Source organism: Mobula birostris, chromosome 13 (assembly GCF_030028105.1).
Source record: "Mobula birostris isolate sMobBir1 chromosome 13, sMobBir1.hap1, whole genome shotgun sequence".
NCBI lineage: Eukaryota > Metazoa > Chordata > Chondrichthyes > Myliobatiformes > Myliobatidae > Mobula > Mobula birostris.
This window is the reverse complement of record NC_092382.1, coordinates 20319-45653: the sequence shown is the minus strand read 5'-3', so window position 1 is coordinate 45653 and position 25335 is coordinate 20319. Positions and strand designations below refer to the sequence as shown.

Below are 25335 nucleotides of genomic sequence, written 5' to 3'. Positions count from 1 at the left end.
GGACAGGAACACAGACTTTGGTTGGAACTTGCCTGGGAAAGCAGGAAGAGGACAAGGAACTGGGAGCTAGGAGCCTGGGTTTGGACTCCGAGCCAGGGACTGGACAAGGACCCAGAACCTGGGTCTTGACTTGGGCTCGGACCTGGAACCAGGCGAGGTCATGACGTGGTTACAGGACTGGACATGGCTTGGGTTCCTCGTGGCTTGGGTTTTCGAGGCTTGAGTACAGGACTAGACGAGGCTTGGGTTCCTCGAGGCTTGGGTATAGACTCCGAGCCAGAGACTGGGTAGGAACCCAGAACCTGGGTCTTGACTCAGGGTCGGTCTCCGGACTAGGCGAAGACATGACGTGGCTACAGGACTGGACAAGGCTTAGATTCTTCGAGGCTTTCCTGGGCAGGACGATGTACTCCTGAGCAGGACGAGGAATTCCTGGGCAGGATGAGGAACTCCTGGGCAGGACGAGGTACTTCTTCTTGGAACGCAGGGCCGGGACCCTTTCTAGGACGCCGGGCCGGGATGATTCCTGGAATGCGGGACCTTGATGACTGCCGAGGTAAACCGCCAAGGCAACGACGGCCTGACTTACCCAACGGAGGCGAGGACGGGAAGGGACAGATCCCACCGTAGAGTAACGGTAATGACGGCCTGACTTACCCCACGGAATCAAGGACAGGAAAGAAGCTCAGTACGGGGTGGCTCCGAGTCGCGGGGCAGCCAGCAACTTTGGCTGGCTACGGAAACAGCTGAAACCATATCTAGCTCGGAGTGGCAGACGGCCACTCAGCTGACCCAGGAAATGGCTGAATAGATAGGACAAAGACTTCTCCAACTAGAGACAACAAGGCTTCATGAAGCGGTAGTCCTCCGACCAGGCCTAGCGATCACGAGTGCCTGCTCTAGCCTTCCACCGGCGGGTTGCTCCAAGGGGATACTGACAAGACGAACCAGAACCCAGACTCGATCCCAGGGTCACTTACATTCCCAGCATCAAGACGAACATCAGGTGCCTATGATTAATCCAAACTGAAACAAGGGACAGCAGGAAGACCCGGGGTCCGGTGTACATGGACGGGACCGTGAACCGGAACCCGGACTTCACGGACCGGACAATGACAGAAATCCTGTCTTCTCATGATGTGGCCAAAATATGTGAGTTTTTCAAACCTCCTCGTGAGCAGTCTGCCTGTACTTCTTCAAGTATTGACTTGTTGGATATTCTTGCTGTCAAATGAACTCTTAACACTTTCCTCCAGCATCCAAGTTCGATGATGTTGATTCTTTTGTGTTCCGCCTCACTAATAGTCCAGCTCTCGCAACCATACATCACAACTGGAAATGCCATAGGCTTGACTCTACGGATCTTCATGGACAATGTTATGTCTCTGCTTTTGAGTATTTGATCTAAATTGCCATTGCTGCCCTACCCAGAAGTAAAGACCGTTTAATTTCTTGGGGGCAGTTACCATCTATTAAAATCTTTGAACCAAGAAGGACAAAATCCGTCGCTACTTCCACTTCCTTTCCATTTATCACCACTGAGTTAATAAGGTTGATCGACATAATCTTGCTTTTCTTAATCTTGAATGTTTCTTTCTGCTTTCACTTTGAGTGGAAACCTCCTCAGAACCTCCACGCTTTCTTCCATTAGAGCAGTATCACCTGCATATTTGTGATTGTTAATTTTTCATCCTGTAATTTAGATTTCAACATTTTGAGTCCTCTAGACTAGCATTCCTCACGACGTGTTCAGCATAGAGATTAAATAAGTAGAGTAACAGTATACAGCCTTGTCGCTCTCTTTTCCCAATCTTGAAGCAGTTTGTTGTTTCGTGTTCAGTTCTAACTGCTGTTTCTTGATCTTCGTACAAGTTTCTAATAAGGCAGATCAGATGTTTAGGTATCCCAATTTCATTAAGGATTTGCCGTAGTTTATTATAATCCACACTGTCGGAGGCTTTAGAGTAGTCAATAAAATAGATAAATGCTTTTCGGGAATTCCCTCGATTTCTCTATTATCCAGCGTAGGTTCGCAATTTGGTCTCTGATGCCTCTGCCTCTTCTAAAGCCAGCTTGTACATCTGACAGCTCTCGACTCATATATTGCCGAAGTTTCGCTTGCATGATTTTCAGCATCTTTACCTTGCTAGCATGTAAAATTAGTGAAATTGTTCGGTAATTTCAACATATCTTTACATTTCCCTTCTTGGGGATTGGGCTATAAACTGATTTTTTTTTCCCCAACCTAAAAAGCCATTGATTTTTTTTAAGATCTCCTGGCAATTTGCATGCAATACTTTTGCAGCATCACCTTTTAAACAATTCAACTGGACTCCTCTCACATCCTATAGCCTTATTATTGACAATTTTATTTTTATCGCCCATTCGACTTCGCTTCCCAAAATATCCGGCTCTGGATCGATGGGGGTCAGTCCAGATGTCTTCGCTTTTAGGATCTTTTCTGTATAATTCTTCTGTCTATTCCTGCCATCTCTTTCAGGTGCCTTTGCTTCTGTAAGGTCCTTCCCTTTTTTTTTTACTATGCTCATTTTTGCATGAAATGTTCCTTTGATTTCTCTAATGATCTTGAACAGACCTCTTGTTCTTTCATATTCTGTTGGCTTCTTCAGCTTCTTTGCATCGCTGCTTCAAGTAAGTTTCCTTATCTTTCCTCTCAATCTTGAACGTTGTGTTCATTTGGAGGTATTCGTTCCAATCTCCATTGGTCTTCACTTCTCTTCGCTGATCTACCTCCAAGAAAGGCATTTTGCTTTCCTGGTCTTTTGTCTGCATTTTTTTTGTTGGCACCTCTTGTAAAATGCTCCTTACATCTCTTCATAGTTCTTCTGGCTTTTTTCTCTACCAAGTTTAATACATTGAATCTGTTCTTCACTTCCACTGCATATTCTTGAGGGATGCGATCAACATCAACCTTCTGGTATGTTGGTTTTCCTGGTGCTCTTCAGTTTCGTTCTGAATATTGCAACAAGCAGCTCATGGTCTGAGATTGTCGACACAGGGTGGTGAAGAGGTGTTTATTACGCCGTCCTTCAACAGTCAGGGTACTGAGTGAAGGAGACGGGACATTTTTTTTTTATTGAGATACAGCGAACCACGCTGCCCATTAAGTCCGAGATTTAATCCTAGTCTTGTCACAGGACAATTTACAATGACCAATTAAACTGCCCACCGGTACGTCTTGAGACTGTGGAGTGAAACTGAAACACCTGGAGGAAACCCATGAGATCATGGGAAAACCTGCAAACTCTGACAGGGAGCGGCAAGAATTGAAACCGGGTCATTCGAACTGTAATGACTTGCGTTAACCACTATGGTGCCGTTGCACAAGTCCTTGATCAGACTGTGTTTGCAGTACAAAGTATAGTTCCATCCACTATGTTTGAAAAAGGCTTGGTTAAAGTTGAAAGAGTGCAGAGAAGATTTGTGAGTGCGTTGTCAGGGCCAGAAGGCCTCAGTTCCGGGGAGAGGATGGCGACTCTATGTCTTTACTCTCTGGAATGTAGAAGACTGAGCATACCTTACAAAAGTGTTTTAAATTTGAAGGGCAGAGTAGCTGACTCATACTCTTTCTATTGGTGTAATTCAGATCATCGCCAGCGGGTGATGCTTTCTTCCTCCCGGACGGCGGACGAGCAGGCGACAATCAACCAACGTCAGTCAGTGTCAGAATGGACACAGGTATGCTCACTGTGCTCTTTCTCATTAAAACTTTGTCCTTATGACGCACGTGTAATCAAATCATCAGTAGTTCAGAGGAATAAACTTGCGCTCTAAAGGGGCACAGAAAAAGTGCCATTAAACGGGATCATTGACCCTACTGATAAAGCGAACTTGAACAACGGAACAATTCACCAGGTCCAGCGCAGGAACCTAACAACGGGAATGGTCGAATCACTCCGCTCACCGTGCAAATCTTCACCTGAGTGAAAGGGGGAAGGAGCTCCTGAATAAGGTGGGTATGGGCGAAACTCAGACAGGAATACAGCAAACTCTGACAGGAATGCAATAGCAGGCAATGTAACAGTCCAGGGAGCAGACAGAATTTCTGTCAGTATTTTGTACATCCTGATGTGGGAAATGCTTCCATCACGCAGTGAGAGAGACAGATGTTTTTATCTGTTTCGAAGGGCAATGGTGAATGCTCCCCGGATATTTTGGTTGTTGCACAATGGAGATGAGGGGAGTATCCCGCTTTTTGTTTTCTGTAGCCGAGTTAAGGAACGTTATATTGAGGGAGAACGGGCTGGGTGCAGGAGACAGCGAGAGGAGAAATTTTAAACAGGGAATCTGAGGGGGCTACCGAGGCAATGAACGTCCTTGGTGAATAGTTTTAAAGTGAAACAAGAGAGTAAGTAGAGAGGGCAACGCGCACAATGCTGGAGGAACAGCAGGTCAGGCAGTATCTATAGAGGGAAATCAACAATCGACATTTCAGGTGGAGGAATGTTAAGCAGAGACTTTGTACATTGATTTCAAAGATGTCTTGGTCACATAAAATAGAGCCAGGACTGGAGGATTATTCCTCTGGGTGAAGGTCTGTGGCCAGTAGTCTTCGCAAGGATCACTGTCTCTCCATGCATCACGTGTGATGTAAATAAATTAATAGTAAACTATCTATTACTCAAAATGATTATATAACCGCATGGGTGGACTGATTCGTCGATTTACAGAAGTTGGCGGTGTTGTGTAAATTTGAGACTGCTGTCAAAGTGTTCAAAATCCGCTAAAATACGAACAGAGAGCTAACAGGTACAGTTAATTCGGGCAGATGTGAAAAGCTGAACCTTGGAAGGTCAAATTCGCAAGCGATCTGCACAGTGAATGCTGGGACCGTTGTGAAGTTTGATGTATGGACGGGTCTTGTGACGGATGTGCATAGCACCCTGAAGGTCGCAACACAATTGATAGTGTGCAACGACGAGTGGAGGTGCGAGTATGTGTTTTAGAAAGTTGTGCTGTAACTAGATGGACATTGGTTAAGAGAAAAAAAATCAGTATTGTGCGCGCAGAATATAATCGGTTACCCAGATTACAGAATATTGGTTTCCGGAAGAGGTCGGACAAGCTTGGATTGCTTTCTCTGGAGTGTCGGAGACTGAGGCCTTAATCTCAGAGAAGTTTATAAATTTATGAGAGACATAGGAGGTTCGATAGTCTGTGACTCGGTGCAAACAACAAGCTCTGATGTAAATAGCTTGAAGGTTAATGGGGAAGGTTGAACGTGGTTTTCCACAGAGAGTGATCAGTGACTGGGATGAGCTGCCAAGGGAGGGGCTGGAATCCGATTCTCAGCAACATCTGAGAGGCGTTTGAACTCATGAGAAGACCGGGATATTGATCATATTGCTGAAGATGGGATTGGTTTAAATTGGCATCGTGTCCGCATACGCATGGTACAGTCTATTATTTAATGTTCTGTGACTGACTACAGATCTGAACTCCGCAATCTCCGCCTTCCTGTCAAATTGTGAGGATCACCAACTGTTCCGGTTGACGGGATTCTACATGGAGCGACTGGAGCAGGCGATTGAGGAGGGTGTGGAGGGAGTCGGCTTTATGTTAATGGGCGAGGATCACTTCACCGGGCCAGAGTATCACGTAAGTGGAATGGACGTAGATTGAGCGCAGATTCTACTGAATTTATCATAGACCGACAGAACCGGTGTAACGACACCCCTACCACTGGGCAATGAAAATCCTGCAATGCTTGTGGTCAACATCAAGAAAAGAGTTTTCGTTGCCGATACACTGAACCTTTATTCACCAATATAAGCCTCTGTCCAGTTTTCTGAACACATTCAGTTTTGGACAGGTTAGGATACAGATATGCGGCTTTAGTGATGTGACACTTGACGTACATTACATTTGGACAGAGAACCACTTCACACCACTCTGTCTGACATCACATTATGTGGCCAGTGGTCGACCTTAATGGCCATTCACCAGTCTGTATTCTCTTGATGATCCCCGGGATTCCCCACAAATCAAATGTTCCCTAACCTTAAGCTCTTTTATCACCTCCAGATTAGTGCACAACACCCAGCACAGCACAGCACAGCCGATCCGGTAGTGGGCTCAAAAACAAGCTGTTCTAAAAAGCTATCCCTTAGACATTCTACAAATTCTCTCTCTTGAGGTCCATCACTGGCCTGGTTGTCCCAAACCACTTTCATGTTCAAATACCCAACGATTACAGTGATATTGCCGTTCTGACGCGCCTTTTCTATCTCCTGCTGTAATTTGTAATCCACATCCCGGCTGCTGTTTGGAGGCCTTATACAACTGCCATTAGGGTTCTTTTACCCTTGTCATTTCTTAACTCAACCCATAGAGCCTCTGTACCTTCCGATCCTATGTCATTGTCTATCTAATGATTTGATATTATTTCTTATACACAGGGCTACACCAGCCCTTCTACCTACTAACCAACCTTTCCAATACACTGTATATCCTTGGACTTTCAGCTCCCAATTGCTGCCATCCTTTAGCCAGGATTCTGGAATGGCTACAAAGTCAACTTGCCAATCTGTTGCTGAAGTTCAAGATCGTCCGTTTTATTTCTTTTGTTGTGTGTCTTCAAACATAACACTTGCAGTCGAGCATTTGTTGCTCTCTGATGTAACTGCACTACACCTCTATTGCCCTGTAACCCATGCCACTGGCTGTAATTAAGATTCATCTCCAGCCTGTCCTTTCTATCATCTCTGTTTTCCCCATCCTCAACCCTAACACTCTGGTTCCCAACCCCCTGCCATATTAGTTTAAACCCTCCCTAACAACTCTGTTGAACGTGCCTGTATCCCAAGCTTTGTATTCAAAACTTTGATTTATGAAGACCCATGTCCTTTAAGCTTTACAACACTATCTACCTTCGACAACACTTTCAAGAAAGTTTGTGTCTGTTTTCTCTGATATCTTGGTTTTACCGCACTGCCCGATGCCCTACCACTCAATATTTTAGTGCTATCGTGGTTTGTCCTCAAAACACCTCACACTTGTCCTCATTAAATTCTATCTCCCAATTTTATTCCACTCTTTTCCAGCTGTTCCAAGTCCCTCTGGAAGCTGTGATAACTTTCCTGGCTGTCACTACCTTGCTGTCATCCACAGATTTGCTGAACCTGTTTACCACAGTATCTTCAAGAGCGTTGATATATAAGACACCAACGTCAGACACAACACAGATCCCTGAAGCACACCACTTCTCATAAACCTCCAGTTACAGAAGAAAACCTCAATTAGCTCTCTTAGCTTCTCTCACGAATCCAATATCTAAACTAACCTACAAGAATGTCATGAATGCTAAGCGACTTAATCTTATTGACCAGGCTTCCATGATGAACTTTGTCAAGGGCCTTGCTGAAGTCCATGTAGACAACATCCACTGACTTGATTTCATTACTCGCTTGGTAACATCCTCGAGAAAACATAAGATTGGTTATACTGGATATACCAAGCACAAATCAGTGTTGACTATTGCTAATCAATCTGTGTACATCCAAATACTCACATCCAGTCCCTCAGAATACCTGCCAATAACTTTATCATCACTGGTGTTGGGCTCACCAACCTGTAATTCCCTGGCTTATCCTTACAGCCTTTTCAGATCAACATTAGCTGTTCTCCAATACTTCCGCATCGGATATTTTAAATATCTTTGCTGGAGCACATGCAATCTCTGCACTCGCCGCAGACAAGATACGAAGGAAAACCCTGGGGATTTATCCACCCTAATCTGCTTCAAGAGAGCAAACACCTCCTCATATGTAATTTGTACAGCGTCCATGCTGTCACTGCAATTTTGCCTCACTCTAAGTACTCTGTATATCGCCTGAGTAAATATAAATGCAAAGAAAATCTATTTAAATCTCTCCCACCTCTTTCAGCATCATATATTAATGCCCACTGTGAACCTCAATAGGACCAATTTTGTTCATTAGTATAGTTTTGCTCTGAATAAACTCTCTGAAGAGTTTGGGATTCTCTTTTCCCTTATCTGCTAGAGCAAACTCATGCCTTATTTTAACCCTCTTGATTTCTTCCTTTAGTACTCATCCAGTACCTCATTTGATCCTGCGAGCCTATACTTGCTATGCGCTCAGGGCCTGAATATCTCTCAAAAGCCAAGGTTCCCGAAACATGTTATCCTCTCCTTTTATTCCGTCAGGAACATTCAAACTCTTTACTTATGGTAATTTATGCGTTCGAACTCTGTACTCTCAAAATTTCAGTTTTGGAGGCCTCACGCTTACCAAGCACATCTGTACCAGAAAACAACCTGACCCAATCCACTTTCGTCAGATCCTTTCTGATACCATTAATATTGCACTCTCTCCAAGTTAGAATCTTAATCCGAGTAACGGACCTTTCCTTTTCCATAATGATCTTTAAACAAATGACATTATGATCGCCGGATCCAAAGTGTTCTCTTGGGCACACCTCTGTCACCTGCCCTGTCCTGTTCCCTTATAGAATTCCAGTACGCACTGTCTATAGTTATGACCTCAATATATTGATTACGGAAATTTGCTTGAACATATTTGACCAACAGTATCCCGTCCAGCCCTTTAAAATATGGGTGTTCCAGTCAATAAAAGATAAAATTATGTACCATCAGGACCTCGTGTTTTTTGCAGTTGTTTGCGATCTCTCTACTCATTTTTTCCTCTAAATCCCATTGACTATTGGGTGCTATATAATATAATACATTAACGTGGCCATCCCTTCCTTATTGTTCAGTTTCACCCATGTGGCCTCAGTGAATGAGCTCTCTAGTTTGTCTTCTCTGAGTAATACGGTGACATTTTCCCTGAATAGTTATTCCACCCCTCCTTCTTTAATCCCTCCCGCTCTATCGAATCATGTCTAACGCAACGGAACCCTGGAATGCTGAACTGCCAATCCCGCACCTCCTCCAAACAAATCACATCAAAGGTTCCAATGTTGTCATTGAATGCGCTGATCCATGCTCTAAGCCTAAATACCTTCCCTACAATACTCCTTGCATTGAAATAATACGCATTCGGAACATTAGTTTCACCATGACCATCGTGTGGTTTCCTGACTTTCTATGTCGGCTTAACAAAATATTTCCCACACAATCACCCCATTAGCCACTCTGGTTCTTCATCTGGCTTAGTAAGTTTGCTGATTACACTAAGGTTATAAGTGTTGTGGATAGTGTGGAGGGCTGTCAGAGATTACAGCGGAACATTGATAGGTTGCAAAACTAGGCTGAGAAGTGGCAGATGGAGTTCAACCCAGATAAGTGTAAAGTGGTTCATTTTGTTAGGTCAAATATGATGGCAGAATATAGTATTAATGGTAAGACTCCAGACAGTGTGGAAGATCAGAGGGATCTTGGAGTCTGAGTCCATAAGACGCTCAAAGGTGCTGCGCAGGTTGAATCTGTGGTTAAGAAAGATTACGGTGTATTGAGCTTCATCAATCGTCGGATTGAGTTCAGGAGCTGAGAGGTAATGTTACAGCTATATAGGACCCTGGTCAGACCTTACCTGTAATACTGTTCTCAGTTCTGGTCGCCGCACTGCAGGAAGGACATGGAAACCTTAGAAAGGGTGCTGAGGAGATTTACAAGGATGTTGCCTGGATTGGTGAGCATGCCTTATGAGAATAGGTTGAGTGAACTCGGCCTTTTCTCCTTGGAGAGACGGAGGATGAGAAGTGACCTGATGGAGGTGAGTAAGATGATGAGAGGCGTTGATCGTGTGGATTGTCAAAGGCTTTTTCCCAGGGCTGAAATGGTTGGCAGAAGAGGACACAGGTTGAAGTTGCTGGGGAGTAGCTACAGAGGAGATACATAGAAACATACATAGAAAATAGGTGCAGGAGTAGGCCATTCGGCCCATCGAGCCTGCACCGCCATTTATTATGATCATTGCTGATCATCCAACTCAGAACCCCGCCCCAGCCTTCCCTCCATACCCCCTGACCCCCGTAGCCACAAGGGCCATATCTAACTCCCTCTTAAATATAGCCAATGAACTGGCCTCAACTGTTTCCTGTGGCAGAGAATTCCACAGATTCACCACTCTCTGTGTGAAGAAGTTTTTCCTAATCTCGGTCCTAAAAGGCTTCCCCTCTATCCTCAAACCGTGGCCCCTCGTTCTGGACTTCCCCAACATCGGGAACAATCTTCCTGCATCTAGCCTGTCCAATCCCTTTAGGATCTTATACGTTTCAATCAGATCCCCCCCTCAATCTTCTAAATTCCAACGATGTCAGTGGTAAGAATTTTTTAACGCAGAGAGTGGTGAGTGCGTGGAATGGGCTGCCGGCAACTGTGGCAGAGGCGGATATGATATTGTCTTTTAAGAGACTTTTGGATAGGTACATGGAGCTTCGCAAAATATTTGGCTATGCGTAACCCTAGTAATTTCTAAGGCTTCTCACAACTTTGTGGGCCGAAAGGCCTGCATTGTGCTGTTGGTTTTCCATGTTTCTGTCACCCTGCAACTCAATATTAACACCTCCCCCTTGCAGCGCTAACAACCATTCCCGCAAGGGTATCAGTCGCTACTAGTTTGGATACAAAATTATCACGTCTCTCCAGGTCCCACCTTCCTTGGAAGAGAGCCCAATCATGCAAACATCTGAAGCCCTCCATCATGCACCATTTCATCAAACATCTGAAGTTCTCCATCATGCACCGTTTCATCAGGCATACGTTAGACAGTATTATCGGCCAGTGTCCGGCCTCACTAGCACGTGGTACGGGTAGCAATCCTGAGAGAACAGCCCTTTAGCCTGAGGATCTAACTCCATGCACTCACTTTGTAGGATCTCATCATCCTTCCTGCACTTGTCATTCGTACCAACGTGAACCACGACCTGTGGCCGCTCACCCTACCCTTCAAACTCGATCCGAGACAACCCTGACCTTGGCAACTCACCATTCAGAAATCTATTCTCGTCAACAGAACCTCCACTCTGGTCTTCAAACTATTCCCCCTTTCAGTGCAGCCCACCTCTTCTCACCCCTTCCGAGTCACAAAGGCAAACAGAGTGCCGGAGGCATAACTGCCGTGCCTTTCTTCTGCTAGGTCATACCCAGCAACTGTAAGCCGTATACCTGTTATAGAGGAATTCCCTGCAAGGAGACTTTCCGATTGCCTGCACTTGACAGTCACCCAGTTACTTGTGTCCAGCGCCTTGGGTAGAGCTCCCTCCCCGTATAGCCTGTCAGTCAACCTCTCAGCATCCTGAATGAAGCTGGGTTCATCCATCTCCAGCTCCAATTCCTTAGCACAGCCTGTAAGAAGCTGCAGCTCGATGAAATTCTTGAGCTGCAGTTGTCAGGGACACTGGAGGTCTCCCTATCTTGCCACGCCCCATAGGAAGAGCATTCCACTATCCTGCCTGACATTCCCAGTGTTCTAACCGTGAAAAAGAGAAGGGAAATATTACCCAAAATCTACCTAAAGCCTCCGCCTCTCCCCGTTGAACCCTCTCTGACACAAAGCCTCAACTCCCCACTCAGTCTCTGGCTCACTCACACTATGTGTGCTCCGTTTAACCTTGCTTATTGGATAAGCACCCCGCAATCTGTGGCGTTCAGAAAGTCATGACTGACCACGATAACTTATTTTAAACTCTTTCCCCCGCTATGAACACTTCAACGGCTGTTAGTGATCTGTGGTGAGCAGAATGTCCATGTTCAGGGTAGATTTGTACCCATCCCTCCGCTCCTCAATATATTCCCCATTGTTCATTACAGAGCGTGACTGAGCTGGCGGAGAAGGGAAACCGAGCGGGCGCTTCCAAACTCCTCCTGAATCTGGTGATGGAGAAGGGCTCCGGGGCCCGGAGAGTGATGTGGGAATCCTTTGTGAAACTGCACCACCATTTACCGAAGCTGAGCAGAATATTGAATGAAATACGGGAACGTGGTACGGTGAACAATACACTGTGTGTTACAGATGTAAATGCTGATGAATTTACAGTATTACACAGAACAGACTTCATGCAGGTTAATCTGTTTGAACAGGTGATGCCCAGTTCGCCTACATGGACACTGAGCGGGGTGTATCTGAAGTGCCCGCGCATCTGAAAGGTAAGCGATGGAACGAAAATCTAAAAGTCTGTACTTCACTCAGAGAGCTTGAATACCTGTCTTTAGAGGCATGTTTAGAGACTGTTAGAGTTTGGGAGAAACTTTTTGATGCTGTGGCTGGAAGCTGTAACCGCTTGCATTTTTCAGAACACCTTGTACCGCCTGGGTTTTCGGCTGTCCACCTGGAGACATCTATGAAATTGCTAAACAGACATTCCCGTCGGTCAGAGAGGAAACCTCCGCGTTCCCCTTTCCCTAGCGCCAAATATTCCGAGATCTGTCAAAACTGAAGTCAGACCTCTCCAATTGGAATATTCAACATCAGCATGTTAAGTCTCACACTTCGGATCCAAAGTGGAGTTGAGATTTGATGTCATTCTCCATAAGAACACAAGATATGGGAGCAGAATTAAGCCATTCAGCCCGTCGAGTCCACTCCGCCATTCCATCATGGCTGATCCCTGATTCCACTCATCCCCATACACCTGCCTTCTCACCATATTCTTTGATGCCCTGACCGATCAGGAACTTCCTCCTTAAATATACTCATGGACGCGGCCTCCACTGCCGTCTGTGGAACAGCATTCCAGAGATTCAGTACTCATTGGCTAAAATAATCCTCCTTACCTGTTCTAAAGGATCGCCTCTCAATTTTGGTGCTGTGCCCTTCAGTTCTGGATGCTTCCACCATAGGAAACATACTCTGCACATCCACCCTATCTGGTCCTTTCAGCATTTGGTACGTTTCAAAGAGATGCCCCCCGTACCCCACTAAATTCCATTGACTACAGGCCCAAAGTTGCTGAAACGCTCCTCATGTGTTGACCCCTTCATTCCCAGAATCATCCTCGTGAATCTTTCTGGACTCTCTCCAATGACAGAACATCTTTTCTGATGTATCTGGTCCAAAACGGTTGACAAAACTCCAAGTGCGGCCTGACTACATACTTACAAAAGGCTCAGCATTATCTCCTTGCTTTTATATTCGATTCCCCTTGAAATAAATGTCAATGTTGAATTTGCCTACTTTACTACAGATTCAACCTGTAAATTAATCTTCTGGGAATCTTGCTGGAGGACTGCTAATTCCCTCTGCACCTCTGACGTTTGAACGTTCCTCCCATTGAGATAATGGTCCACACTATTTATCCTTGTACCAAAATACATGATCATACATTTCCCAAAACTGTATTCCATCTGCCTCTTTTTTAACCCATTCTTCCAATTTGTCTACATTCTGGTGCAAACGCATTGCTTCCTGAGCACTACCTACCCCTCCACCTATCTTGCATCAACCACAAACTTTGCCACAAAGGCATTAATTCCATTATCCAAATCATTGATAAACAATGTCAAATGCAGAAGATTCAACAATGAAACCTGCGGAATACTAGTCACAGGCAGCCAACCAGAAAAGGCCCCTTTTATTCCCACTCGTTGCCTCCTGCCATTCCGCTACACATGCCAATATCTTTCCTGTAACGTGATAGAATTTTATTTTGTTCAGCAGCCTCATATGCGGCACCGAATCAAATGCCTTTTGAAAATCCAAGTAAATCGCGTCCACTGCCTCTCCTTCGTTGACCCTGTGTGTTACTTACTCGAAGAACAGATTTGGCAGGCAAGATTTCCCTTTACAGAAACCGTGCTGACTTTGACGTATTTTGTCATTAGTCTCCAAGTACCTCGAAACTTCAACCTTAGTAAGAGTCTCCAACACCTTCCCAACCACTGAGGTTTGGCAACTGGCCTATAATTTCCCTTCTTTTGCATTCCTCCTTTCTTAACGAGTGGAGTAATATTTGTAATGAATATTTCAGATGTTCCGGGACCATGGCAGAATCAACAGGTTCTTGAAAAGTCATGGCCAATGCATCCTTTATCTCTCCAGCAGCCTCTCTTAGGACTTTGGGACGTAGACAATCTGGCCCGAGTGACATCCAACTTAAGACCTTTCTTTTGTAATAGCAATGGCACTCAATTCTACTGCCTGTCACTTATGGACCACTGCATACTCCTAGCATTTTCCACGGGAAGGCATATGCAATGTACCCATTAGGCTTCTCTGTTATTTCTTTAGCCCCCATTACCATCTCACCAACATCATTTTCCAGTGCTCCAATATCAACTCTCACCTTCCTTTTACTCTTCATATACCTGAAAGAAGTGTTTATTATCCTGCTTTATATTATTGGCTTGACTGCCCCAATATTTCATTTTTCCCTTCTTATAGCTTTTTTAGTTGCCTTGTGTTGGATTTTAAAACCTTTCCATTCATCCAACTTTCCACTCACCTTTGCTACCTTATAAGCCCTTTCCTTGGCTTTTATGCAGTCCTTAACTTCTTTTGTCAATCACGGTTGCCTACCCCTGCCGTTTGAGAACTTCTTCCTCTGTGGGCCGTGTCTATCTTGCACCTTGTGAACTATTCCAGGAAACTTCAGCCATCTATGTTCTGCCGCTATTCCCACTACAATCCTCCTTAACCACCTGGTAAAGCTCCTCTGTCATGCCTCTGTAATTCGCTTTATTCCATTGCGATACTGATACAGGTAAGTTACGTTTCTCCCTCTCAAATTGCAGTTTGAATTCCATCATTTTAGGATCACTGCCTCCTAAGGTTCCTATGCATTAAGCTCCATATTAAGACCTGGGTTATTACACAACACCCAATCTAAGATAGCATTTCCCCGCGTAGTCTCAAGCACAAGCTGCTCTACAAAGTTATCTTGTCGGCAATCAATAAATTGCCTCTCTTAAGACCTGACATTTTAAGTATGCATAATTTTGCTATTTTCCTTGCATATTGAAGTCCCCCATTACAATTGTGTCATTACCCTTATTACATGCCTTTTCCAGCTCCCTTTTCAATCTCAACCCCTCCTCTTGGCTACTATTTGGAGGGCTATATATGATTCTAATTTTTTTTCTTTTTTAACCCTTGTAATTTCTTACCTCCACCCACAAAGATTCAACATTTTCTGATCCTATTCTGATCACGTCTTTCTAAAGATGTAATTCCTTCTCGAACCAATAGAACCACACCACCACCTATGTCATCCTACCTGTCCTTTGGATACAAAGTATGTTCTTTGATGTTGAGCTCCCAACTATGACTTTCATTTAGCCACGACTCACTGACGCCTACAACATCATACCGAAGAATATATAATTGCACCAAGGGTTCGTCCACCTTGTTCCGAATGCTATACGCACATTTAAATACAACGTGTTCAGTTCTGCATCTGCGTCCTTTTGAATTTTGCCTCTGTGGTGCAATTCAACACTTTGATCTGTCTGCATTTCCACCCAATCATGAGCTTGTCCTGTGACACCTATCATCTACTTGTAAGCCCGTTGGCTCTCATCATCAGCTCTTCATCCTGGTTCCCAATTCCCTGCCATATTAGATTAAAACACTGCCAACAGCTCCAGTAAATCTGTCCACAGGAATATTGGTCCTCGTCGGATTTCTGCAACCTGTCCATTTTGCACAGGTAATGCCTGCCCCAAACGTTGTCCCAATTATCCAAAAGCCTGAATCCCTGCCTCCCTCTGCAATTCTTCAGCCACGCATTTATCTGCCACCTCTGGCACGGACAGAAATCCGGAGATTACTATCTTTGAGTTCCAGCTTCTCATCTCCCTATGTTCTGTTTTCCAGACCTCCTCCGTCATTGCTTCCTATGTCATTGGTAGCAAAATTGACACGACTATAGAGTCGCCTGTGACTGCTGCCATCCTTTTCAGTTTCTTGCCCATCATGTACAAGGTCTCTGGCGTAGAGGAGACTGTAGAGGAGTGGTGGGGGTGTATTGCCTGAGTTCATGTACCAGCTTCTCAGAGAATAAGAGACAGCGGGGTGTTAAACCGTGACTGTCTCAGCCTGGAAAAGGAAACTCAGTAAAACCTAAAGGACGATCAAGAACATCAGGCTCGTTATGAGAAAAGTAAAAGGGATGTCACCCTCTGCAGCGTTGTTCTGTTCAGCAGAACCTGAGAAGGGAATGCATTCAAACCACCCGCTCCACACAACACTCTCCTCTCCAGAATCACGTATGAACTTGGTGCTCGCTGTTACACCGGGGACTCTGCAAACTACGAACAGAGGGGAGAGCGGAGCGTTGAACAGCGAATCTGAATCAGATCAGAAATGTTCTGGGGCCACCGTTCATTTTGAGACACTCTTACTTCTGGTTTCCCGATTTCACCCAAACAGTGTCGTTAACAAGATTTTTTATTTTTATTATTAGGGGAAATGCGTGGGTGTTCCGTGTTCATCAGATTGGGCATTGACCACCTATTTCTGTCCATCCTAAGATGTTCAGCAGAAACACAAGGAGACTCTGCGGGCACAAACTGAAACCCTGAGAGTGAACACGATCCTGATGAGGGAGAAGGTGAAGGTTTTCCAGCTGGTTGATCGATACGCTGAGCTCACGGTCATTTCTACTGTTCGAGACCGGAGACTGGTGGAACATGAGCTGCTGGCAAGAGGCAGAGACCACGAGGAGTGGAGAGAGGAACATCTCTGTAGAGAGCTGGAGAAAATCCCGATTGCTCATCTGTTTCAGAATAGTTACTCACATAGTTTTCGGAACAAAATGAAAAGATTCTTCACACGATCAACTTCGGGACGTTCGGCAGCAGTAGCCGGAGTCCCGGGGATCGGGAAAACAACAATGGTACAGAAGATTGTTTATGACTGGGCCACAGGGATAATATACCAACAATTCCATTTTGTCTTCTGTTTCAAATTCCGAGATTTAAACTCCATTAACTGCAGAATAAACCTGAGGGAACTGATTCTGGATCAGTATCCTTACTTTGGGAATTTACTGAGAAAGGTCTGGCGGAACCCAGAGGGATTGCTGTTTATTTTCGATGGTTTGGATGAATTCAAACACAGAATCGATTTTGCTGACAGTCGGAGAGACAGAGAACCCAAGCACCAGTGCCCAGATCCCGAGTGGTGGTGTGAAGTGTCTGACATTGTGTACAGTTTAATCCAGGGCAAGCTGCTCCCAGGGTGTTCAGTGCTGGTGACCACCCGCCCAACTGCGTTACATTTATTGGAAAAGGCTGAGATCAGTGTCTGGGCTGAAATCCTGGGATTTGTTGGTGAGGAACGGAAGGAGTATTTCATCAGGCATTTTGAAGATCAGACGGTGGCAGCAGCTGTTTTCAAACACGTGAAGGAGAACGAGATCCTGTACACCATGAGCTACAACCCCTCCTACTGCTGGATCCTCGCTCTGGCGCTCGGCCCCTTCTTCACACAAAGAGTCAGGGACCCGCAGCGAGTTCCCAAGACCATCACCCAACTGTATTCCTACTATATTTACAACATCCTGAAAAACCACGGCCGTGAGATTGAGAACCCCCGTGATGTGTTACTCAGGGTTGGTCAGATGGCCTTCAGAGGAGTGTCCGAGAAGAAGATTGTGTTTACAGATGGAGATTTGATCAACTACAATCTGCAGCCTTCCCAGTTCCTGTCCGGGTTCCTGATGGAGCTTTTGGAGAGAGAGGATTCTGCCCAGAGCGTGGTGTACACATTCCCACACCTCACCATCCAAGAGTTTGTAGCTGCAGTCGCACAATTCCTGACTCTACATCCCGGGAATATCCTGAAATTCCTCACTGAAGCCCACAACACGACAGATGGGCGATTTGAGGTATTTCTCCGTTTTGTTGCTGGTCTCTCCTCCCCAATGACAGCTCGGGGCCTGGAGGAGTTTCTGGGTCCGTTTCCTCATCAAACAACCTGCCGGGTGATTGACTGGGTGAAGGAGGAGGTTAAACGCCAGAGTGGAAACACGAGGAGTGAAGCTGGTAAAAGGAGCCTCCTGAACACATTGCACTACCTGTTTGAGTCTCAGAATCCTGGACTGGCTCAGGCCGCACTGGGATCTGTGGAAACACTTTCATTCCGTGGAATGACACTGAATCCGGTTGACTGCGCGGTCCTGTCCCATGTCATCGGACACTGTGATACAATAAAACACCTCGACCTGGAGAACTGCCACATTCAGTGTGAAGGAATCCAGCGGCTGGGACCCGGGCTGCACAAGTGCCAGGAGTTGAGGTAACTTGATTTATCTCTCACTCTGAACTGTGAAACTGTCCAGTTATGTTGTTTCAATGTTAAGGGATTGGGGTAAAACTGTAGCAAATCAGATTGTGAAGAATTGTGAAAAATGGCCAAGGGATAGGTCAGTAATTTCTCAATTATGGCGGGTTTCCGTGGTTCCTTGTGAAGGGATGTTGGATACTTTATATCAGTGAACAATGGCCATTTGTTTAATGGTAGTAAATCACAGGAATGGCGATGTTTCTTGCTGCCTGTGACACGTCCATTGACAATGTTCCTTCTCACTGTTACTGACACCCAGACTGACTCTGACTGCAGCAGGTGGGTCAGAGATTCACACCTCCTTCCCGGTGAGGGACAAGAGACCGTCAGCAGACTGTCCCAGAGAGAAGGCAAGAAATACCATTGTGAGATTATCCTCCCCTGCCCTTCCCCGTGTGTGACTGTCACCATCAGTCCACCTGTGTGACTGCGCTCGCTACCAGATACCCAGACCGCAAGCGGGCACCTCCTATCTCGATTGTGGGCCTCAGTTCAATCCCACCTCTCCCGTGCAATCTTTTTTTCTGCAATCCCTCGTCTTGTTGGATTATCATTTCCCATCGGTGTCCTCTTATGAGATCTCTCTTCCCCATCCCTACTTCCTCCTGTGGGACCCCTCCTCCTTCCTCCTCTGAGATCTCTCTTCCTCAATCACCTTCCTCCTGCAGGATCTGTCTTCCTATCCGTTTGCCTCAGCTGGGATCTCTTCCACCATCTCCCACGACACTTTTCCATTAACAAATCTTCCTCACTGTGGGAATGTCTCCCACCCTTCAACCCTGCCCTTCCGACCCTCTCACATCAGGAACAGATTTCTCGCCATCGGGGAATGAGACAGTAAATGTGGAGTTTACAGGGTCACATCGACAGACTAAATTACTGACATTCGGTCAATACCCTGGAGCTGGGCAGTGAGGGACATTGACAGTGATGGGAACTCCGATCAGTGATTTACTGAAGGGTTTAATGTTTCCTGAAATATCCGAGTGAGAGAAATTCCCTCAGACCCACGGTTTGAATCACTTTGTTCATCGATTTGTCTGTTTGTGCTTAGCCTTGGGGGGAATAACCTGAGAGATTCAGGAGTGAAACCGGTGTCTGCGGCTCTGAGGAACCCGGAGTGTAAAATACAGAAACTGTGGTAAGTACCAGACTGTGGGAGATTGTGTTTACCGTCACTGGGTGTCTGACCCTGAACATTAATGTGATCAGTAGAAACATAGAAACATAGAAAACCTGCAGCACAATACAGTCCCTTCGGCCCACAAGGGCTGTGCCGAGCATGTCCGCACCTTAGAACTACCTAGGCTTTACCCATAGCCCTCTATTTTTCTGAGCTCCATGTAGCCATCCAGGAGTCTCTTAAATGACCCTATCATTTCCGGCTCCACCATCGCCACCGGCAGCCTATTCCACGCACTCACCACTCCCTGCGTTAAAAAAAAAAACTTACCCCTGACATCTCCTCTGCACCTACTTCCAAGCACCTTAAAAATATGCCCTCTCGTGCTCGCCATTTCAGCCCTGGGGAAAAGCCTCTGACTATCCACGCGGTCAATGCCTCTCATTATCTTGTACACCTCTATCAGGTCACCTCTCATCCTCCGTCACTGCAAGAGAAAAGGCCGAGTTCACTCAACCTATTCTCATAAGACCTGCTCCCCAATCCAGGCAACATCCTTGTAAATCTCCTCTGCACCCTTTCTATGGTTTCCAAGTCCTTCCTGTAGTGAGGCGACCAGAAATGAGCACAGTACTCCAACTGGGATCTGACCAGTGTCCTCTATAGCTACAACTTTACCTCTCGGCCCTTAAACTCAATCCCACGACTGATGAAGGCCAATACACCATACGCCTTCTTAAACACAGATTCAAACTGTGTAGCAGCTTTGGGTGTCCTATGGAGTCGGACGCCAAGACCCCTCTGATCCTCCACACTGCCAAAAGTCTTACAATTAATACTGTATTCTGCCATCATATTTGACCTACCAAAATGAATCATCTCACACTTATCTGGGTTGAACTCCATCTGCCACTTCTCAGCACAGTTTTGCATCCTATCAATGTCCCGCTGTAACCTCTGACAGCCCTCCACACTATCCACATCACTCCCAACATTTGTATCATCAGCAAATTTACTAATCTATCCCTCCACTTCCACATCCAGCACATTTCTAAAAATCACATAGAGTAGGGGTCCCGGAACAGATCGCTGAAGCACACCACTGGTGACCGACCTCCATGAAGAAAATGACCCGTCTACAACCACTCTTTGCCTTCTGTGGGCAAGCCAGTTCTGGATCCGAAAAGCAATGTCCCCTTGGGTCTCATGCCTCCTTACTTTCTCAATAAGCCTTGCCTGGGGTACCTTATCAAATGCCTTGCTGAAATCCATATACACTACATCTATGGCTCTACCTTCATCAGTGTGTTTAGTCACATCCTCAAGAAATTCTATCAGGCTTGTAAAGCATGACCTGCCTTTGAAAAAGCCATGCGCACTATTCCTGATCATATCTTGTCTCTCCAAATGTCCTACCTCTCAGGATCTTCTCTATCAACTTACCAACCACTGAGGTAAGACTCGCTGGCCTATAATTTCCTGGCCTATCGCTACTCTCTTTCTTGAATAAGGGAACAACATCTGCAACACTCCAGTCCTCCGCAACCTCTCCCGTCCTCATTGCAATGATCATCGCCAGAGGCTCAGTAATCTCCTCCCTCGCCTCCACAGTAGCCTGGGGTATATCTCATCCGGTCCCGGCGACTCATCCAACTTGATGCTTTCCAAAAGCTCCAGCACATCCTCTTTCTTAATATCTACATTCTCAAGCTTTTCAGTTCACTGCAAGTCACCCCTACAATCGCAAAGATCCTTTTCCGTCGTGAATACTGAAGCAAATAGCTTATCAGGTACCTCTGCTATCACCTCCGATTCCATAAACACTTTTCTACTGTCACACTTGCTTGATCCTGTTCTCTAACATCTTATCCTCTTGCTCTTCACATACATGCAGAATGCCTTGGGGTTTTCCCTAATCCCGCCCGTCAAGGCATTCTCATGTCTCCTTGTAGAACTCCTAATTTCATTCTTAAGCTCCTTCCTGCTAGCCTTATAATCTTCCAGATTCATATCATTATCTAGTTTTTTGAACATTTCGTAAGCTCTTCTTTTCTTCTTGACTAGATTTACAACAGACTTTGTACATCATGGTTCCTGTACCCGACCATCCTTTCCATGTCTCATTGGAACGTACCTACTCAGAACCCCACGCAAATATCCCCTGAACATTTGCCTCACTTCTTCGGTATGTTTCCCTGAAAACATCTGTTTCCAATTTATACTTACAAGTTCCCCTTACTCCAATTAAGCATTTCACTAATTTGTCTGTTCCTATTCCTCTCCAGTGCTATGATAAATGAGATAGAATTGTGATCGCTATCTCCAAAATGCTCTCCCACTGAGAGACCTGACACCTGACCAAGTTCATTTCCCAATACCAGTTCAAGTACAGCCTCTCTTCTTGTAGGCGTATCTGCATATTGTGTCAAGAAAGCTTCGTGAACACACCTAACAAACTCCACCCCATCTAAACCCCTCACTCTAGGGAGATGCCAATCAATATTTGGGAAATTAAAATCTCCCACCTCAACAACCCTGTAATTATTATTCCTTTCCAGAATCTGTCTCCCTCGCTGCTCCTCAATGTCCCTGTTACTATTGGGTGGGTGATCTGTAAAAAAACACCCAGTAGTTGTTATTGGCCTCTGCGATGCACAGAGACTCCGCAGACAACCCCTACATGACTTCCTCCTTTTCTGCAGTCGTGAGACTACCTCTCATCGACTGTGCCACACCCCCACCTCTTTTGCCTTCCTCCCTGTCCTTTCTGAAACATCTAAAACCCGGCACTTGAAGTAGCCATTCCTGCCCCTGAGCCATCCAAGTCTCTGTAATGGCCACAACATCATAGCTCCAAGTACTGATCCACGCTCTAAGCTCATCCTCTTTGTTCATAATACTGCTTGCATTAAAATAGACACATTTCAAACCATCGGACTGAGTGCGTCCCTTCTCTATCACCTGCCTATCCTCCCTTTCACACCGTCTCCAAACTTTCTCTATTTGTGAGCCAACTTCTCTTTCCTCCGTCACTTCAGTTCGTTTCTCACCTCCCAGCAATTCTAGCTGAAACTCTCCTCAATAGCTTTAGCAAACCTCCCCGCCAGGATATTGGTCCTCCTGGGATTCAAGTGCAACCCGTCCTTTTTGTGAGGGTCACACCTGCCTCAGAAGAAGTCCCAATGATCCAGAAATATGAATCCCTGCCCCCTGCTCCAATCCCTCAGTCACGCATTTATCCTTCACCACACTCTATTCCTATACTCACTGTCGCGTGGCACAGGCAGTAATCCCGAGATTACTACATTTCCGGTCTTGCTTCTCACCTTCTTTTCTGACTCCTGTAGTCTGTTTTCAGGACCTCTTCCCTCATCCTACCTATGTCATTGGTACCGATAGGTACCACAACTTCTGACTGTTCTCCATCGCACCGCAGGATATTTTGGACGCAGTCGGAAACATCCTGGATCCTGGCACCTGGGAGGCAAACTACCATCCGCATTTCTTTCCTGCATCCGCAGAATCGACTGTTTGACCCCCTAACTATGGAGACCCCTATCAATACTGCCTTCCTCTTCCTTTTCCGATCCTTCTGAGCCACAGGGCCAGACTCTATGCCAGAGGTGTGGCCGCTGTTGCTTCCCCCCGTAGGCCGCCCCCACCCCGCTTCCAGCAGTTCTCAAATGGGAATACTTATCATAAAAGAGTACGGCTACTGGGGTACTCTCTAGTAACTGACTCTACCCCTTCACTCTCCTGACTGTGACCCACTTGTCTGTCTCCCGTGGCCCCGGAGTGACGTCCTGTCAATATCTGCTATCTATCACCTCCTCGCTTTTCCTGACCAGACGAAGGGCATCGAGCTGCATCTCCAGTTCCCAAGGGAGCTGCAGCTCGACACACCTGGTCCAGATATGGCCGTCTGGGAGGCTGGGAGTCTCCAGGATCTCCCACATCTGACACCGAGCAGAGTTAACCAGCCTCACACACATACTTTCTGTCTGTATTCTAAACAGATAACCTACCTCGCCTCGACCCGTCATCGTCGAAGCCCCGTTGAGCCAAAACCTTCCTACTCTGTCTCCCACTGTGCCATCGCCCGCTCTGTAAATTTGTCTTCTTTTTAAACTCTTCTCGCTGTTCTCACTAGCCGACTTGCGCAGTCGTGCTGAAGAAAATAACAGTAATTCTGTTCCTGATAAACACTGGGGATTTGTACCGTCTCCTGTCTGTCTGTGTCACTCTCTCGCTTCTCCAGGCTGGAGAGAGTCGATCTGACAGATTCTGGTGCCGAGGATCTCGCCTCCGCTGTCAGTACAAACCCATCACTGACGGAGCTGAACCTGAGTTATAATAAACTGGGAGATTCAGGAGTGAAACGGGTGCCTGCGGCTCTGAGGAACCCGGAATGTAAATTACAGAAACTGTGGTAAGTACCAGACTGTGGGAGATTGCGTTTACAGTCACTGGGTGTCTGATACTGAACATTAATGTGATTGGTAATTGTGTTACTGATAAACACTGGGGATTTGTACCGTCTCCTGTCTCTCTGTGTCCTTCACCCTCACTCTCTCTCATCTCCAGGCTGAAAGATGTCGGTCTCACAGATTCTGGTGCCGAGGATCTCGCCTCCGCTCTCAGTACAAACCCATCACTGACGGAGCTGTACCTGGGTGCTAATAACCTGAGAGATTCAGGAGTGAAACTGGTGTCTGCGGCTCTGAGGAACCCGGAGTGTAAAATACAGAAACTGGAGTAAGTACCAGACTGTGGGAGATTGTGTTTACAGTCACTGGGTGTCTGCCGCTGAGCATTAATGTGATTAGTAATTGTGTTACTGACAAACACTGGGGATTTGTACCGTCTCCTGTCTCTCTGTGTCCTTCACCCTCACTCTCTCTCATCTCCAGGCTGGACAATGTCGGTCTCACAGATTCTGGTGCCGAGGATCTCGTCTCCGCGCTCAGTACAAACCCATCACTGACGGAGCTGAACCTGAGTGGTAATAAACTGGGAGATTCAGGAGTGAAACTGGTGTCTGCGGCTCTGCGGAACACGGAGTGTAAAATACAGAAACTAGAGTAAGTACCAGACTGTGGGAGATTGCGTTTACGATCACTGGGTGTCTGTCACTGAACATTAATGAGATCAGTAATTGTGTTACTGATAAACACTGGGGATTTGTACCGTCTCCTGTCTCTCTGTGTTCTTCACCCTCACTCTCTCTCATCTCCAGGCTCGAGAGAGTCGGTCTCACAGATTCTGGTGCCGAGGATCTCGCCTCCGCCCTCAGTACAAACCCATCACTGACAGAGCTGAGGCTGGGTGATAATAAATTTGGAGATTCAGGAGTGAAACTGGTGTCTGCGGCTCTGAGGAACCCGGAGTGTAAAATACAGAAACTGTGGTAAGTACCAGACTGTGGGAGATTGTGTTTACAGTCACTGGGTGTCTGACACTGAACATTAATGTGATCAGTAATTGTGTTACTGATAAACACTGGGGATTTGTACCGTCTCCTGTCTCTCTGTGTCCTTCACCCTCACTCTCTCTCATCTCCAGGCTGTTCAGTGTCGGTCTCACAGATTCTGGTGCCGAGGATCTCGTCTCTGCTCTCAGTACAAACCCATCACTGACGGAGCTGAGCCTGGTATCAAACTCCCTCACAGACCGATCTGTCCCCGCTCTCCGCTGCCTCATACTGACCCACCCGAGTCTGATGTGGATCAGGTGAGAGTTTGTGTTAATGTTCAACGTGATAAAATATCAGCGGATCCTCGGGTTTTCTGGTGAGATTTGTCTGTGAGTGTTGTTGAAACATTAACCCCAGTCCGCTGATACTGACACTGTTGTGTATTCTGTTTATTTCATCTTTATTCTTCCATCGGTTTTAGGCTGTGGGACAATCGGTTCAGTGAGATCGGGAGGAAGGAACTGAAATCTCTGTGGGGACACAGACACGGACTGACAGTGGATGTGTGA

At 46.1% G+C, this 25335-nt stretch overlaps 1 protein-coding gene across 1 annotated transcript; it reads left to right on the top strand.

Annotated features, from left to right (window-relative positions):
* Positions 1-519: 519 nt before the first annotated feature.
* Positions 520-25335, top strand: LOC140207421 (NACHT, LRR and PYD domains-containing protein 3-like). Its single transcript, XM_072275947.1, has 12 exons — positions 520-556; positions 3608-3699; positions 5449-5619; positions 11759-11930; positions 12029-12094; positions 16415-18182; positions 19285-19371; positions 23612-23782; positions 23938-24108; positions 24264-24434; positions 24916-25083; positions 25248-25335. Exons 1-12 carry the CDS (start codon positions 520-522, stop codon positions 25333-25335), a joined length of 3162 nt encoding a protein of 1053 aa, XP_072132048.1.

Coding starts and splice junctions, on each gene's coding strand:
- LOC140207421 (XM_072275947.1), top strand. CDS start 520: ATGATTCCTGGAATGCGGGACCTTGATGACTGCCGAG. Junction 23,783..23,937: donor TGTAAATTACAGAAACTGTG/GTAAGTACCAGA, acceptor TCTCATCTCCAG/GCTGAAAGATGTCGGTCTCA. Junction 24,435..24,915: donor TGTAAAATACAGAAACTAGA/GTAAGTACCAGA, acceptor TCTCATCTCCAG/GCTGTTCAGTGTCGGTCTCA.